At 45.1% G+C, this 16,833-nt stretch overlaps 1 protein-coding gene across 2 annotated transcripts in view; it reads left to right on the forward strand.

The window, feature by feature from the left end:
- The window catches only part of vopp1b (VOPP1 WW domain binding protein b), a 45,991-nt gene that overhangs the window by 19,382 nt on the left and 9,776 nt on the right, over nt 1–16,833 (forward strand). For both annotated transcript variants that reach the window (XM_077225013.1, XM_077225014.1), the window contains exons 3-4: nt 4,431–4,508; nt 6,438–6,571. In XM_077225013.1, the coding sequence (XP_077081128.1) occupies nt 4,431–4,508; nt 6,438–6,571 (212 nt within the window). The remainder of the gene's footprint in view (nt 1–4,430; nt 4,509–6,437; nt 6,572–16,833) is intronic.

Consider the following 16,833-nt stretch of genomic DNA (forward strand, 5'->3'; position numbering starts at 1 on the left):
TGAAGACGTGAAATGGAAGCGAGAGGTAACCCAACATATAATGAATTGCAGCAGTCGATACGTGTTGAAATAAAAGCGTGAATAATCGTTTCAATACTATTCCTATTTAAAAATGGCTTGACTTTGGCCAACCGGCGTAAATGATAAAAACTGGCTCTGACTGTGGCATTAATTTGCTTGTTTAGCTTAAGACTACTATCTAGATAAAATCCTAAGTTTTTAACTTCGGAAGTAAGGTGTGGTGTGAGGGTACCGAGGTCAGTGCAATATCTCTCAGAGAGCTCACTGGGGCCAAACTGGATGTGTAGTGTTGTGTAGTGTAGTAGTGTAGTGTTGTGTAGTGTGTAGTGTAATGTGGTGTAGTGTGTCAGTGTAGTGTAGTTTTGTGTAGTGTGTCGGTGTAGTGTGTAGTTTAGTGTAGTGTATAGTGTAGCGTGTTGTGTAGTGTAGTGTATAGTGTAGCGTGTTGTGTACTGTAGTGTGTAGTGTAGTCAGTGTATAGTGTAGTGTAGTGTGACTACAAAGATGGCCGACAGAACAGGAAACAGGAAGTATAAGTAAAGCCCAGGGAGGAACACAGAGAAGATGAGGCGTTCTGAAGAGTTGTCCTTCAGAGAGTTGGTCTCGTCTTCATGCGGTTAAAGAGATTACTCAGCATAGATTGTGTTCGATTGGTCAGATCAATGCATAGACCCAGACGTTATCTTTTATTTTTTTTATTTACCTTTATTTTACCAGGAATTCTCATTGAGATCAAAAATCTCTTTTACAAGAGAGACCTGGGTAGCAGCCATACATAAACACAACATATTAAAAATGCTACATACAATCCTGACAAAATTCTCAAAATACAAAAAAAATAAGTCTCTCCAGAAGAACAACCCCACGTCTCCTTTACCACATTCTTTATGATGCTCTCAAACTTATCAATGGATAAACACGTTTCTAGTTTAAGATCTTTTTGCAAATTATTATCTGAGGGTTTTCTGTGCATTTTCTGCACTGATCGTAGAAGGAAAATCTGCAAAGCAATTCAAACTAAACTCAGAACTATGAAGTCATTGGATGAAACTATTTTTAAAGTAGTAACTTTGTGAATGACAGTTGTTCCAGTTCAGCAGAAATCTGCGGTGCGTATGAATGACTTATGAATACAGTAACACCGATGCGGCTCGGCACAGATTAATCTTCATTGCACAGCCTCACAGATCCTGCTTTCTCTTATGATATGAAGTGTCAAAACAGAGAAAAATACATCCGAGAAACTGCAGCGTCCGCTTTCCAGCAAATATACATGAGTGAATAAATGTTTTAATGGCAACATATACATCACATTATGTCGTGATTTAACAGATTATCAAGATGAACTTTAAAAATATTGCAGATGATTTAGATTTGAGAGAATGCATCATTACTCCAGTCTTCAGTGTCACATGATCCTTCAGAAATCACTATAATATGATGATTTGATGCTCAAGAAATATTTATGATTATTATCAGTGTTGAAAACAGCTTCATATTTTTGTGGAAACCGTCATACATTTCATTTTCCAGGATTCTCTGATGAATAGAAAGTTCAAAAGCATTTATTTGAAATATAAACATGGATCTTACTGAGCAATTTAACGTATCCTTAAATAATAAAATTATTAATAAATAAAATAAATCTGACTGACCACAGACTTTTGAATCAGAATCAGGGTTGATCTCTGGTGTTTGATATGACATCATTTAAATCAAAGAATATATTAAGCTGGTTGACATTGAGCGTTTGGTCTCTCCGGTTTGACTCTAGATGAGCTGGGCTTTTAGGCATTGGGTCGAGCGAGCTTTACTTGGGTCGGATCAGTCATTAGCAGACGCTGTTGAGATGAAGCTCTTTGCTAAACGGCCTTTGATTCGTACAGTCGTCTTATTCTGTCATGTTGAAGAGCTTTCATCATTAATCCCTGTTTGAGCTCTCCTCGCCCGTCACGGACACAACACACACTCAACAAACCTTCGTTACTCATCCCAGACAGAACCATAGTGTCGGCCCACATGCGGAATACACGTGTGCCGGATGTGGGCCGGATCTGGGCCGACACAGACTGGGTCATATCAGATCAGCACAGATGAGCTTTTCATCACACACTCGACGCAATGCGGCGCCCGGCGCGACACGAGTGTGTTCTGCTTCACTGCGCGGCTGGACGAATCTAAGTATTCATGTGAACATGTCTTGACTAAAGATACACAGATGGAAGAATCAGTGACAGTAAATCTGCTTATGTTAATCTAACAACAAAAGACGGAGAAATTCACTTACTGTTCTCGTCTGAAGCTTTAATAAATATCACTGTGTATTTCATTCATACAGCGAAGACTATGCAGTGTTTTATTTTACATTTGATTACTTTATTCAATTTCTGTATTATTTATTACTTCTGTTAGATAGACCTGAAACAACTTAGCACTCTTTATTAGGTGTTCAAGAGACTTAATGCCTAGAGACTTTAAACTCGGCCAGATGGTAGGCCACACTTTTGGGGAGAACCTATCAGAGTATGACCCCGATTGGCCCATAGGTGGTGCTACAGCAACCAAAAGTACTAAATTGCTCATAACTCATAGACCTAGCCTGGTCCTAGCCTCAAGCTTTTTACACCACTGTGATCCTTGGCTCAAGATGGACAAGATGTATATCTCCAATTTCGATTTAAGCAACAAAAAAAAGTTATGTCGGATTTTGTCCAAAACCTACTTTTGCGAACTAGTCCCTGTTTTTTCGCCCGATCGGAACCAAACCAGTCTAGGCCTATTCTCTGGACTCTCTAGATCAATAATTATCGAAAAAAAGTTGAAATTTTGCAATTGTGTGGCTGTAACAGGGTCATTTAGAAAAGGGGCGTGGCAAAATACACTCAAAAGCCTATAAATCATAAATAAAAAATCAGAACTTCACAAAAATTGGTGAGCGTATGTGTCATAGCATGGTGAAGAAGCATGCAAAGTATCATGGAGATTGGGCCATAGGTGGCGCTATAACTGTTAAGAAGCTTCTAAACCATGTATTTCCTATGGTAAATTGCCTGTATTAGCTTTAAATGGTCTTTTCCATCTACGATCATATAATGTTCATATCATAATGTTCAAAACCATCATAAATCATTCTAGAATGTGGTATATCATGGTAAATCTTCCTATAACATGGTAAATCATGTTAAAATCATATTAAATCATACTAGAATGTGTTCAATTGTGGTAAACCATGCTAGAGCAGGGTAAATCATGGTGAATCATACTAGAACTTGGTATATAATGGTAAACTATGGTAAATCATGCTAGATTCATGGTAAATCATACTGGAACATGGTAAATCATGAAAAAATCACACTAAAATTTGGTATATCATGGTACATCATGCTAAAACAAGGTCTATTCCATCTATGATGTCAGTGGTTAAATGCTTGCTACATGAAACTTAATGTCTTTTGATGCTTTTGAGCTTAACTGCCTGAACACCGATAAATGCTGCTTGCAGCTTTAATTTAATTTGAATCTTTGTTCTATTGTATTTATTTGTCCTATTGCTTGTCATTTGTTAGTATTTAAGTAATAACTGTTTACCTGTCTTCAATAACTGCTTGAGAATGGTTTACTTGCATTAGTTAGCCTAGTAGTAGTTTTTGCTGTGCTATTAAAACTGGTATTGAGAATAGTGTAATTTCACTGGTATCACTTGATATCGTAACAACCTTTCCAGGAAAAACAAAAACAAAAAACCTGATAAATATTGTTACTGTGAAAATGATATAAGATTTTGGTCATATTGTCCATCCCTACTCGTTGCTATATCAGGAACAGTTCCCATAGTTCGCTCGCGAGAACCCTTCTCAAACACAACATTTAAATGATCTTTTTCCACACAGTATTTGGTATTTTATTTGATCCATTTCAACTGAGGTCTTTATATCCCTGTAGTAGATAAATCATGGTTTATTGGACAGTATCTCAGCAAAACATAAACTCATTTTTTACAAAATGAAAATCCCTGTTCAACACTTGTAAAGTTCCTGCTGTGAGTAAAACGAGTCTCTTCATCTGTCGTTCCTTCACTTCCCAGTGCATATCCATGCTTTTAATAAAGGAGAATTATGTCATTCAGGATACTGAACTATTTACAGTTGCACATCATGTGTGTATACAGCAGGAGATGATGTGGAAAGAGAAACTTTACACTAATGCTTCCATCATTAAATAAGATCCTACAAGCACATTTGATGACCTTTGATGGTTCATCTTGTGAAATATTAGTATTTGTGTATCAGTGGAGGCATTTTCATTCCAGTTTCCCTCTGCTTTGTTCATCATTGTTCATGTTTTCCATGAGGAAGATCACAATGAAGTGAAATGATGTGTTTGTGACGTGTGTATGCTCTGGTCCACAGATGCCGCTCGTATGAAGACTGCTGTGGGACTCGCTGTTGCGTTCGGGCTATTTCCATACAGAGGCTCTGGTACTTCTGGTGAGAACGTCCTTTTATTCTGCTTTTCTACAGTATAAATTGTGTAGCATTTCACTCTTAAAAAGAAAGGTTCTATATCGGCATCGATGGTTCCATGAAGAACCTTTAACATCCAGGGAATCGTTCCATAGATTCTTCAGAGTATTACAACTTCCTTCACACTAAGAAAAAAAAACCTTTTAAGAACTGATCAAATGTTCTTTGGAGAATAAAAAATAAAAAAGGTAATTAGTCTTAATTTATTTCACAATTATGACATTTATTCTTACAGTTGCGAGTTTATATCATAATTTGGACTTTATAACTCACAATTGAAAGTTTATATCTCACAATATTGTGGTGAAAAAAGTTAGAATAAAAAAAAAAATCTTTGGCGGAAACAAACTTCCATAGAAAACCTTAATTCTGAAGCCTGTACACCGGTATAAAAGTCTGAAAAACTTTAGTTGGTTAATTGTTAGTAAATGTAACAAATAATTACAAAGAAATGACAAGTTACACATTGAATTAAATGTGACATTTTGAAGTAGAAAGAAAATGTGTATTTAGAAAACTGTATCGAACTTTAATATCTGCCATTTATCAGTTGTCTATGGAAGCTTGTTTCCGCCACAGAATAAAACGTTAAAAAAGATAATTGTGCGCTTCACTTAATATCACGCAATTCTGACTTTATAACACGCAATTCTGACTTTATATCACGCAATTCTGACTTTATAACACGCAATTCTGACTTTATAACACGCAATTCTGACTTTATAACACGCAATTGTGACTTTGTAACACGCAATTGTGACTTTATAACACGCAATTGTGACTTTATAACACGCAATTCTGACTTTATAACACGCAATTCTGACTTTATAACACGCAATTCTGACTTTATATCACGCAATTCTGACTTTATAACACGCAATTCTGACTTTATAACACGCAATTGTGACTTTGTAACACGCAATTGTGACTTTATAACACGCAATTGTGACTTTATAACACGCAATTCTGACTTTATATCACGCAATTCTGACTTTATATCACGCAATTCTGACTTTATAACACGCAATTCTGACTTAATATCACGCAATTCTGACTTTATAACACGCAATTCTGACTTTATAACACGCAATTCTGACTTTATAACACGCAATTCTGACTTTATAACACGCAATTGTGACTTTATAACACGCAATTCTGACTTTATAACACGCAATTCTGACTTTATAACACGCAATTCTGACTTTATAACACGCAATTCTGACTTTATAACACGCAATTGTGACTTTATATCACGCAATTCTGACTTTATAACACGCAATTCTGACTTTATAACACGCAATTCTGACTTTATAACACGCAATTCTGACTTTATATCACGCAATTCTGACTTTATATCACGCAATTCTGACTTTATATCACGCAATTCTGACTTTATATCACGCAATTCTGACTTTATAACACGCAATTCTGACTTTATAACACGCAATTGTGACTTTATAAAACGCAATTGTGACTTTATAACACGCAATTGTGACTTTATAACTCGCAATTCTGACTTTATATCTCGCAATTCTGACTTTATATCTCGCAATTCTGACTTTATATCTCGCAATTCTGACTTTATATCACGCAATTCTGACTTTATATCACGCAATTCTGACTTTATAACTAGTGATTCTGACTTTATATCACGCAATTCTGACTTTATAACTAGTGATTCTGACTTTATAACACGCAATTGCGACTTTATATAAAAAAAGGTTAGAATTGTGAGATAAAAAGTTGTAATTACATTTATTTTGTGGCGGAAACAAGCTTCCAGCTGTCTGATGCAACATAAAGCTAATTATTGTTGATTTTGAAAGCAGTTTTTCACATGTTTGCTTGATGAGGACTGTGATTGGCAGATTGTGTTGTTCTCATCTCTGATAGGCTGCTGCTGATGACGGGCGTGCTCTTCTGCTGCGGCGCGGGATTCTTCGTTCGTCGGCGGATGTATCCGTCTCCGCTCAGCGAAGATCCGGCGTTTAACGTGTCCTTCACCAGACAGCCGGTCAGCACACCAGGTGAGGACTCAGCTCATGCCAAACAATCTCAACACCTGATGGTTTCATACATCAACTGAGCAAAAATCAGCATATGTGACCCTGGACCACAAAACAGTCACAAGGGTTTAAATTGAGATTTATACATCATCTGAAAGCTAAATAAATAAGCTTTCCATTGATGTATAGTTTGTTAGTATAAAACAATATTTGACTGATACAACTATTTGAAAATCTGAGGGTGCAAAAAAATCTAAACATTGAGAAAATCGGCTTTAAAGTTGTCCATTTATGTTCGCGATTGTGCTGCATACACTCACAAAAATAATATATTTATATGTTTACGGTAGGAAATTTACAAAACATCTTCATGGAACATGATCTTTACTTAATATCCTAATCATTTTTGGCATAAAAGAAAAATCAATAATTTTGACCAATATATTGTTGCCACAAATATACCGGTGTGACTTGTGACTGGTTGTGTGGTCCAGGGTCACATATCTTCAACAAACTCTTGTCTAAGGCATCAGTCACTGATTGACAGCATCTAAATCTCCCGAGCTGACTACCTAAACAACTTTTTTGTGCTGTTTTTGAGTGCTTTGTGGGTCACTAATAATAATTTCGTTTTGGAACAAGCCTGAGTGATGTCATATTCGGAAACTACGAAAGGACAAAAATCATAAATAGGCAAGGTAAATAGCTTAGTAGAATATAGTATATTAAGGGCACTATGGGGGGACAGTGTAATCATAAATCGAATATGCTGAGGAGGTAGGCCTAACCATTGGGTGATGAAGAAAGAAGTGTCATCTCTAAAAATAGGTGGATCAGTCCAGGTTGTTGAAAAAGTGGGGGGAGGAGTGAAAGGGTTAAATGAGATATATTGAGCTGAGCTTAAAAAATTACAATGTAACAAAACAATACAAGCTAAATATAGACGGCTCATATTGTTAAAAATAAACACAATACTAAAAGGTTGACACACAATATAAAGAGAAAAATACTAAGAAGTACTTAATGAAAATAGAGAATAATTAATTGCCAAAGACCAAAAGCTAAAATACAAAAATGGATGAAGTTAGTGAATATCCACCACTATAATAAAATAGTATTAATATAAAAATCACAAAGTGCTAAGATAGAATATTAAAATGGATAAAATAATAACAGAAAAATACACGTTTCAATTCAGTGATACATGACACTACACAACATCAGTTAACACTATAGAAAAAGGAGAAGTCGGACATGCAGAGAAGTACCATATAATCCAATGAAGGCCTTGGTGGCTATGGATGAAGTGACCGTATCGTGAACAGATCACGTAACGGAATGCAGTCAGTCTGAAGCAGAGAAGAGATGCAGAAGAGGTGAGAAGAACCGTCTCGTGCTGTAGAATTAGTACCCAGTAAGCTGTATAGAGCGATGCTGGCTGCCTTAGTCCTGATGGATGCTACATAAACAAAATGTCCCAGCCAGCCAGGAAGCAAACAAGCTCCGGTGCTCGCCCGTACTGACCACTGTCAGAGGCCGATAACTCGAACGACGACAGGGGCAGCCCAGTGTTCACAGATGAGAACAGAGTTAGTGCAAAGTTGAAGACAACAATCGTGAAATCCAATATAAGCCCCGATGGCTGTGGGTGAAAGGACCGTAAAATGAATGGATCACACAACAGAGCACAGACAGTATGAGGCAGGGATGAAGTGGAGCAGAACCGACTTGTACTATAGACTGGGGACCCAGATAGCGGTGTGCAACACAACACACCGCTACGTAAACAAAGGCCCCAGCCAACCGGAAGACAAGCTAGCTCCAATGCAACAGCCGTTAGCTCCAGCGATGTTAAGAGCAGTCCAGTGTTCGCAGAATGGAACAAGGTTATTGCAGAGTTGAGAACAACAGTCTATCAGTCCGGTGAAACAGCAGATGATGTGGAGGACCCCAGCTCATGAAGTGCGGCTAGCAGATAAGTCGTAAATAGGACCCACTCTAAGTCGCAGAACACTCACTTGGGTCAAAGTACAGATCGGCTCATAACAATAATACTGTTGACCGTCACATGAGGCGAGAGGTGAGTAACAATGTATACAGGATAGTCACACAGAACGATAACAAACACGTCTGCAACTCAGTCCGCCATCTTGGATCAGTATGAGTGAATATGCCACACACGCCACGCCATTATGATGCATATGATGCTGCTACAAAATATGTCCCTCATCTCACAATTTGCCCTTTTTCTGAGCCAAACCCGGTTTGTAAACGCAGCTCCCGAATCCTCCCTCTCCATTAGTGTTGGTAAAGGCAGATATTACGAGTCGGCTCCTGCTTAGAGCCAAGGTTGGCACTTCAACACACACTTGATTTATTTCCTCATCTCTGAGCCAAAACAGCAGAAAACTGCAAATGAGTCATTCTGGTGTGTGAGGAGATCCGAGCCAACATACGCCACACGCCACTAATGCCACACACGCCACTAATGCCACACGCGCCACTAACGCCACACGCGCCACTAATGCCACACACGCCACATACGCCACTAATGCCACACGTGCCACTAATGCCACACACGCCACTAATGCCTCAAACTCCACACGCCACTAATGCCACACACGCCACTAACGCCACTAATGCCACAAGTGCCACTAATGCCACACACGCCACTAATGCCTCAAACTCCACACGCCACTAATGCCACACATGCAACTAACGTCACACACGCCACTAATGCCACACTCGCCACTAATGCCACACATGCAACTAACGTCCCACACGCCACTAATGCCTCACACTCCACAGGCCACTAACGCCACACACGCCACTAATGCCACACGCCACTAATGCCACACTCGCCACTAATGCCACACATGCAACTAACGTCACACACGCCACTAATGCCACACACGCCACTAACGCCACTAATGCCACACACGCCACTAATGCCTCAAACTCCACACGCCACTAATGCCACACATGCAACTAACGTCACACACGCCACTAATGCCTCACACTCCACAGGCCACTAACGTCACACACGCCACTAATGCCACACGCCACTAATGCCACACTCGCCACTAATGCCACACATGCAACTAACGTCACACACGCCACTAATGCCTCACACGCCACTAACGCCACTAATGCCAGACACTCCACTAACGCCACACACGCCACTAATGCCTCACACTCCACACGCCACTAACGCCACACACGCCACTAATGCCACACACGCCACTAATGCCACACACTCCACTAATGCCTCACACTCCACACGCCACTAACGCCACACACGCCACTAATGCCACACACGCCACTAATGCCACACACGCCACTAATGCCACACACGCCACTAATGCCACGCACTCCACTAACGCCACACACGCCACTAATGCCTCACACTCCACACGCCACTAACGCCACACACGCCACTAATGCCTCACACGCCACTAATGCCACACACGCCACTAATGCCACACACGCAACTAACGTCACACACGCCACTAATGCCACACACGCCACTAATGCCACACACGCCACTAATGCCACACATGCAACTAACGCCACACTCGCCACTAATGCCACACTCGCCACTAATGCCACACTCGCCACTAACGTCACACACGCCACTAATGCCACACACCCCACTAATGCCACACATGCAACTAACGTCACACCAGCCACTAATGCCACACACGCCACTAATGCCACACACGCCACTAATGCCTCACACTCCACACGCCACTAACGCCACACACGCCACTAATGCCACACACCACTAATGCCTCACACGCCACTAATGCCACACACGCCACTAATGCCACACACGCCACTAATGCCACACACGCCACTAATGCCACACACGCCACAAATGCCACACACGCCACTAATGCCACACACGCCACTAATGCCACACACGCCACTAATGCCACACACGCAACTAACGTCACACACGCCACTAATGCCACACACGCCACTAATGCCACACACGCCACTAATGCCACACATGCAACTAACGTCACACCAGCCACTAATGCCACACACGCCACCAATGCCACACACGCCACTAATGCCACACACGCCACTAATGCCACACACGCCACTAATGCCACACATGCAACTAACGTCACACACGTCACTAATGCCACACATGCCACTAATGCCACACGCCACTAATGCCACACATGCAACTAACGTCACACCAGCCACCAATGCCACACACGCCACCAATGCCACACTCGCCACTAATGCCACACACGCCACTAATGCCACTAATGCCACACATGCAACTAACGTCACACATGCAACTAACGTCACACCAGCCACTAATGCCACACACGCCACTAATGCCACACACGCCACCAATGCCACACATGCAACTAACGTCACACCAGCCACTAATGCCACACACGCCACTAATGCCACACACGCCACTAATGCCACACACGCCACTAATGCCACACATGCAACTAACGTCACACACGTCACTAACGCCACACACGCCACTAACGCCACACGCCACTAATGCCTCACACTCCACACGCCACTAACGCCACACATGCAACTAACGTCACACACGCCACTAATGCCTCACACTCCACACGCCACTAACGTCACACATGCAACTAATGCCACACACGCCACTAATGCCACACACGCCACTAATGCCACACATGCAACTAACATCACACACGCCACCAATGCCACACACGCCACTAATGCCACACATGCAACTAACGCCACACACGCCACTAATGCCACACACGCCACTAATGCCACACACGCCACTAATGCCACACATGCAACTAACGTCACACACGTCACTAACGCCACACATGCCACACGCCACTAATGCCACACACGCCACTAATGCCACACATGCAACTAACATCACACACGCCACCAATGCCACACACGCCACTAATGCCACACATGCAACTAACGCCACACACGCCACTAATGCCACACACGCCACTAATGCCACACACGCCACTAATGCCACACATGCAACTAACGTCACACACGCCACTAATGCCTCACACTCCACACGCCACTAACGCCACACATGCAACTAACGCCACACATGCAACTAACGTCACACACGCCACTAATGCCTCACACTCCACACGCCACACGCCACTAATGCCAGACACTCCACTAACGCCACACACGCCACTAATGCCTCACACTCCACACGCCACTAACGCCACACATGCAACTAACGCCACACATGCAACTAACGTCACACACGCCACTAATGCCTCACACTCCACACGCCACACGCCACTAATGCCAGACACTCCACTAACGCCACACACGCCACTAATGCCACACACCACTAATGCCACACACGCCACTAATGCCACACACGCCACTAATGCCACACACGCAACTAACGTCACACACGCCACTAATGCCACACACGCCACTAACGCCACACACGCCACTAATGCCACACATGCCACACACGCCACTAATGCCACACTCGCCACTAATGCCACACTCGCCACTAATGCCACCCATGCAACTAACGTCACACACGCCACTAATGTGTCTCACGCCACTAATGCCACACATGCAACTAACGTCACACCAGCCACTAATGCCACACACGCCACTAATGCCACACACGCCACTAATGCCACACACGCAACTAACGTCACACACGTCACTAATGCCACACATGCAACTAACGTCACACACGCCACTAATGCCACACTCGCCACTAATGCCACACACGCCACTAATGCCACACACGCCACTAATGCCACACACGCCACTAATGCCACACATGCCACTAATGCCACACATGCAACTAACGTCACACACGCCACTAATGCCACACACGCCACTAACGCCACACACGCCACTAATGCCACACATGCAACTAACGTCACACACGCCACTAATGCCACACACGCCACTAATGCCACACATGCAACTAACGTCACACACGCCACTAATGTGACACACGCCACTAATGGGACACACGCCACTAATGCGACACACGCCACTAATGCGACACACGCCACTAATGCGACACACGCCACTAATGCGACACACGCCACTAATGCGACACACGCCACTAATGCCACACACGCCACTAACGCCACACATGCACCTAACGTCACACACGCCACTAATGCCACACACGCCACTAATGCCACACTCGCCACTAATGCCACACACGCCACTAATGCCACACTCGCCACTAATGCCACCCATGCAACTAACGTCACACACGCCACTAATGCCACACACGCCACTAATGCCACACACGCCACTAATGCCACACACGCCACTAATGCCACACATGCAACTAACGTCACACACGCCACTAATGCCACACACGCCACTAATCCCACACTCGCCACTAATGCCACACACGCCACTAACGCCACACATGCAACTAACGTCACACACGCCACTAATGCCAAACACGCCACTAATGCCACACACGCCACTAATGCCACCCACGCAACTAACGTCACACACGCCACTAATGCCACACACGCCACTAATGCGACACATGCAACTAACGTCACACCAGCCACTAATGCCACACACGCCACTAATGCCACACTCGCCACTAATGCCACACTCGCCACTAATGCCACACTCGCCACTAATGCCACACTCGCCACTAATGCCACACACGCCACTAATGCCACACACGCCACTAATGCCACACATGCAACTAACGTCACACACGCCACTAATGCCACACACGCCACTAATGCCACACTCGCCACTAATGCCACACACGCCACTAATGCCACACACGCCACTAATGCCACACATGCAACTAATGTCACACACGCCACTAATGCCACACACGCCACTAATGCCACACACGCCACTAATGCCACCCATGCCACTAACGTCACACACGCCACTAATGCCACACACGCCACTAATGCCACACATGCAACTAACGTCACACCAGCCACTAATGCCACACACGCCACTAATGCCACACTCGCCACTAATGCCACACACGCCACTAATGCCACACACGCCACTAATGCCACACACGCCACTAATGCCACACATGCAACTAACATCACACACGCCACTAATGCCACACTCGCCACTAATGCCACACACGCCACTAATGCCACACACGCCACTAATGCCACACATGCAACTAACGTCACACACGCCGCTAATGCCACACACGCCACTAATGCCACACTCGCCGATAATGCCACACATGCAACTAACGTCACACACGCAACTAATGCCTCACACTCCACAGGCCACTAACGCCACTAATGCCACACACGCCGCTAACGCCACACACGCCACTAATGCCTCACACTCCACAGGCCACTAACGCCACTAATGCCACACACGCCGCTAACGCGACACACGCCACTAATGCCTCACACTCCACAGGCCACTAACGCCACTAATGCCACACACGCCACACATGCCACTAATGCCACACGCCACTAATGCAACACACGCCACTAATGCCACGACGTGAGAGAACGGCGCGAGGCCGGTGGTGCGATTGCTAATGAGCAACACCTGTGAAGCACACTGGTCTCGCGTCTCTTACGGAGGAGCGGAAGCATAAAGGAGGAGCGACGACGTTGATGATCGAGAGAGGAACAGGCCTGTATTTTAGTTGTGTTTTTGTATTTGTATTTTACTTTAGCCAGCAGTCGTCCGCGAGGGGCTGCTGGCGGTATTTTGGTCTGTTTATTTTATTTTAAATAAAGTTTATTTGATTGTTCGCCGGTTCCTGTCTCCTTCTTCCCTGAACATTGCTACAGCCAAACACGCCACACACGCCACTAACACCACACACGCCACTAACGCCACACACACCACTAACGCCACACACGCCACTAACGCCACTAACACCACACACGCCACACACGCCACTAACACCACACACGCCACCAACGCCACTGACACCACACACGCCACAGACGGCACACACGCCACAAATGCCACACACGCCACAGACGCCACACACACGCCACTAACGCCACACACGCCACTAACACCGCACACGCCACTAACGCCACACACGCCACTAACGCCGCACACGCCACTAACGCCGCACACGCCACTAACGCCGCACACGCCACTAACGCCGCACACGCCACTAACGCCACACACGCCACTAACGCCACTAACGCCACAGACGCCACTAACACCGCACACGCCACTAACACCACACACGCCACAGACGCCACTAACACCGCACACGCCACTAACGCCACACACGCCACTAACGCCACACACTCCACACACGCCACTAACACCACATACGCCACTAACACCACACACGCCACTAACGCCACACACGCCACTAACACCACTAACACCGCACACGCCACTAACGCCACACACTCCACACACGCCACTAACACCACATACGCCACACACGCCACTAACACCACACACGCCACTAACACCACACACGCCACTAACGCCACACACGCCACTAACGCCACACACGCCACTAACGCCGCACACGCCACACACGCCACAGATGGCACAGACGGCACACACGCCACTAACACCACAGACGCCACTAACAGCACACACGCCACTAACACCACACACGCCCCTAACACCACACACGCCACAGACGGCACACATGCCACTAACACCACATACGCCACAGACGCCACTAACACCACACACGGCACAAACGTCACTAACGCCACACACGCCACTAACGCCACACACGCACACACGCCACACACGCCACTATCACCACACACGCCACTAACGCCACACACGCCACTAACGCCACACACGCCACTAACACCACATACGCCACTAACGCCACACACGCCACACACGCCACTAACGCCACACACGCCACTAACGCCACACACGCCACTAACGCCACACACGCCACTAACGCCGCACACGCCACTAACGCCACACACGCCACTAACGCCACACACTCCACACACGCCACTAACACCACATACGCCACAGACGCCACTAACACCGCACACGCCACTAACGCCACACACGCCACTAACGCCACACACTCCACACACGCCGCACACGCCACACACGCCGCACACGCCACTAACGCCACACACGCCACAGATGGCACAGACGGCACACACGCCACTAACACCACACACGCCACACACGCCACTAACACCACACACGCCACAGACGCCACTAACACCACACACGCCACACACGCCACTAACGGCACACACGCCACTAACGCCACACACGCCACTAACGCCGCACACGCCACTAACACCACAAACACCACACATGCCACTAATACCACATACGCCACAGACGCCACTAACACCACACACGGCACACACGCCACTAACACCACAGACGGCACACACGCCACTAACATCACACACGCCACTAACGCCACACACGCCACTAACGCCACACACGCCACTAACACCACACACGCCACTAACGCCACACACGCCACTAACACCACACACGCCACTAACACCACACACGCCACTAACACCATGCACACAAAACACGCCACAAATGCCATTAACACCACACACGCCACTAACACCACACACGGCACACACGCCACAGACGGCACACACGCCACTAACACCCCACACGCAAAACATGCCACTAAGGCCACACACGCCACTAACGCCATTCACTCCACTAACACCACAAACGCCACTAATGCCACAAAGGTCACACACGCAACTAACGCCACACATGCTACACACTCCACTAACGCCACACACGCCACAAACATCACACGCCACTAATGCCACACATATTACACACTCCACTAACGCCACAAACATCACACACGCCCATAACGCCACATACACCACACGCCAAAACCGCAACACATGCCACACACTCCACTAACGCAACACACTCCACTAGCGTCACACACGCCAAACACATTATGAAATGTTTCACATTCATTTTTACGCACTGATGAATGAGTCGAAATGATCAGAAAAAATGTGCAGAGATCTGATTATATAGACTGAGAATAAAACATTGCTGTACAATTGGCAATATTCATAGTTTCATGGTAAACTATTTTCCCAACCACTAAAGCACATATTAGGAAAATAGGTCACTTTTGTATGACTTTAATAAGTTTGTATCTGTTCTGAGGGAAAATGAACCGAGTCATTATATTTGCTTGAGTGGACAAATGAATTGAAAATCTGAATAAGGCTGCAATTCCTTGGGTTTTATTTCTAAGGCTTTTATTTTTCAAAGGACAAATTAACATCAAAAAGGAGAAGCACTCTCTCGTTTATCTTACAGTACGTTGT

Source organism: Siphateles boraxobius, unplaced genomic scaffold, assembly GCF_051911475.1.
Source record: "Siphateles boraxobius isolate OS27281-9 unplaced genomic scaffold, OSU_SipBor_1 97, whole genome shotgun sequence".
Lineage (NCBI taxonomy): Eukaryota > Metazoa > Chordata > Actinopteri > Cypriniformes > Leuciscidae > Siphateles > Siphateles boraxobius.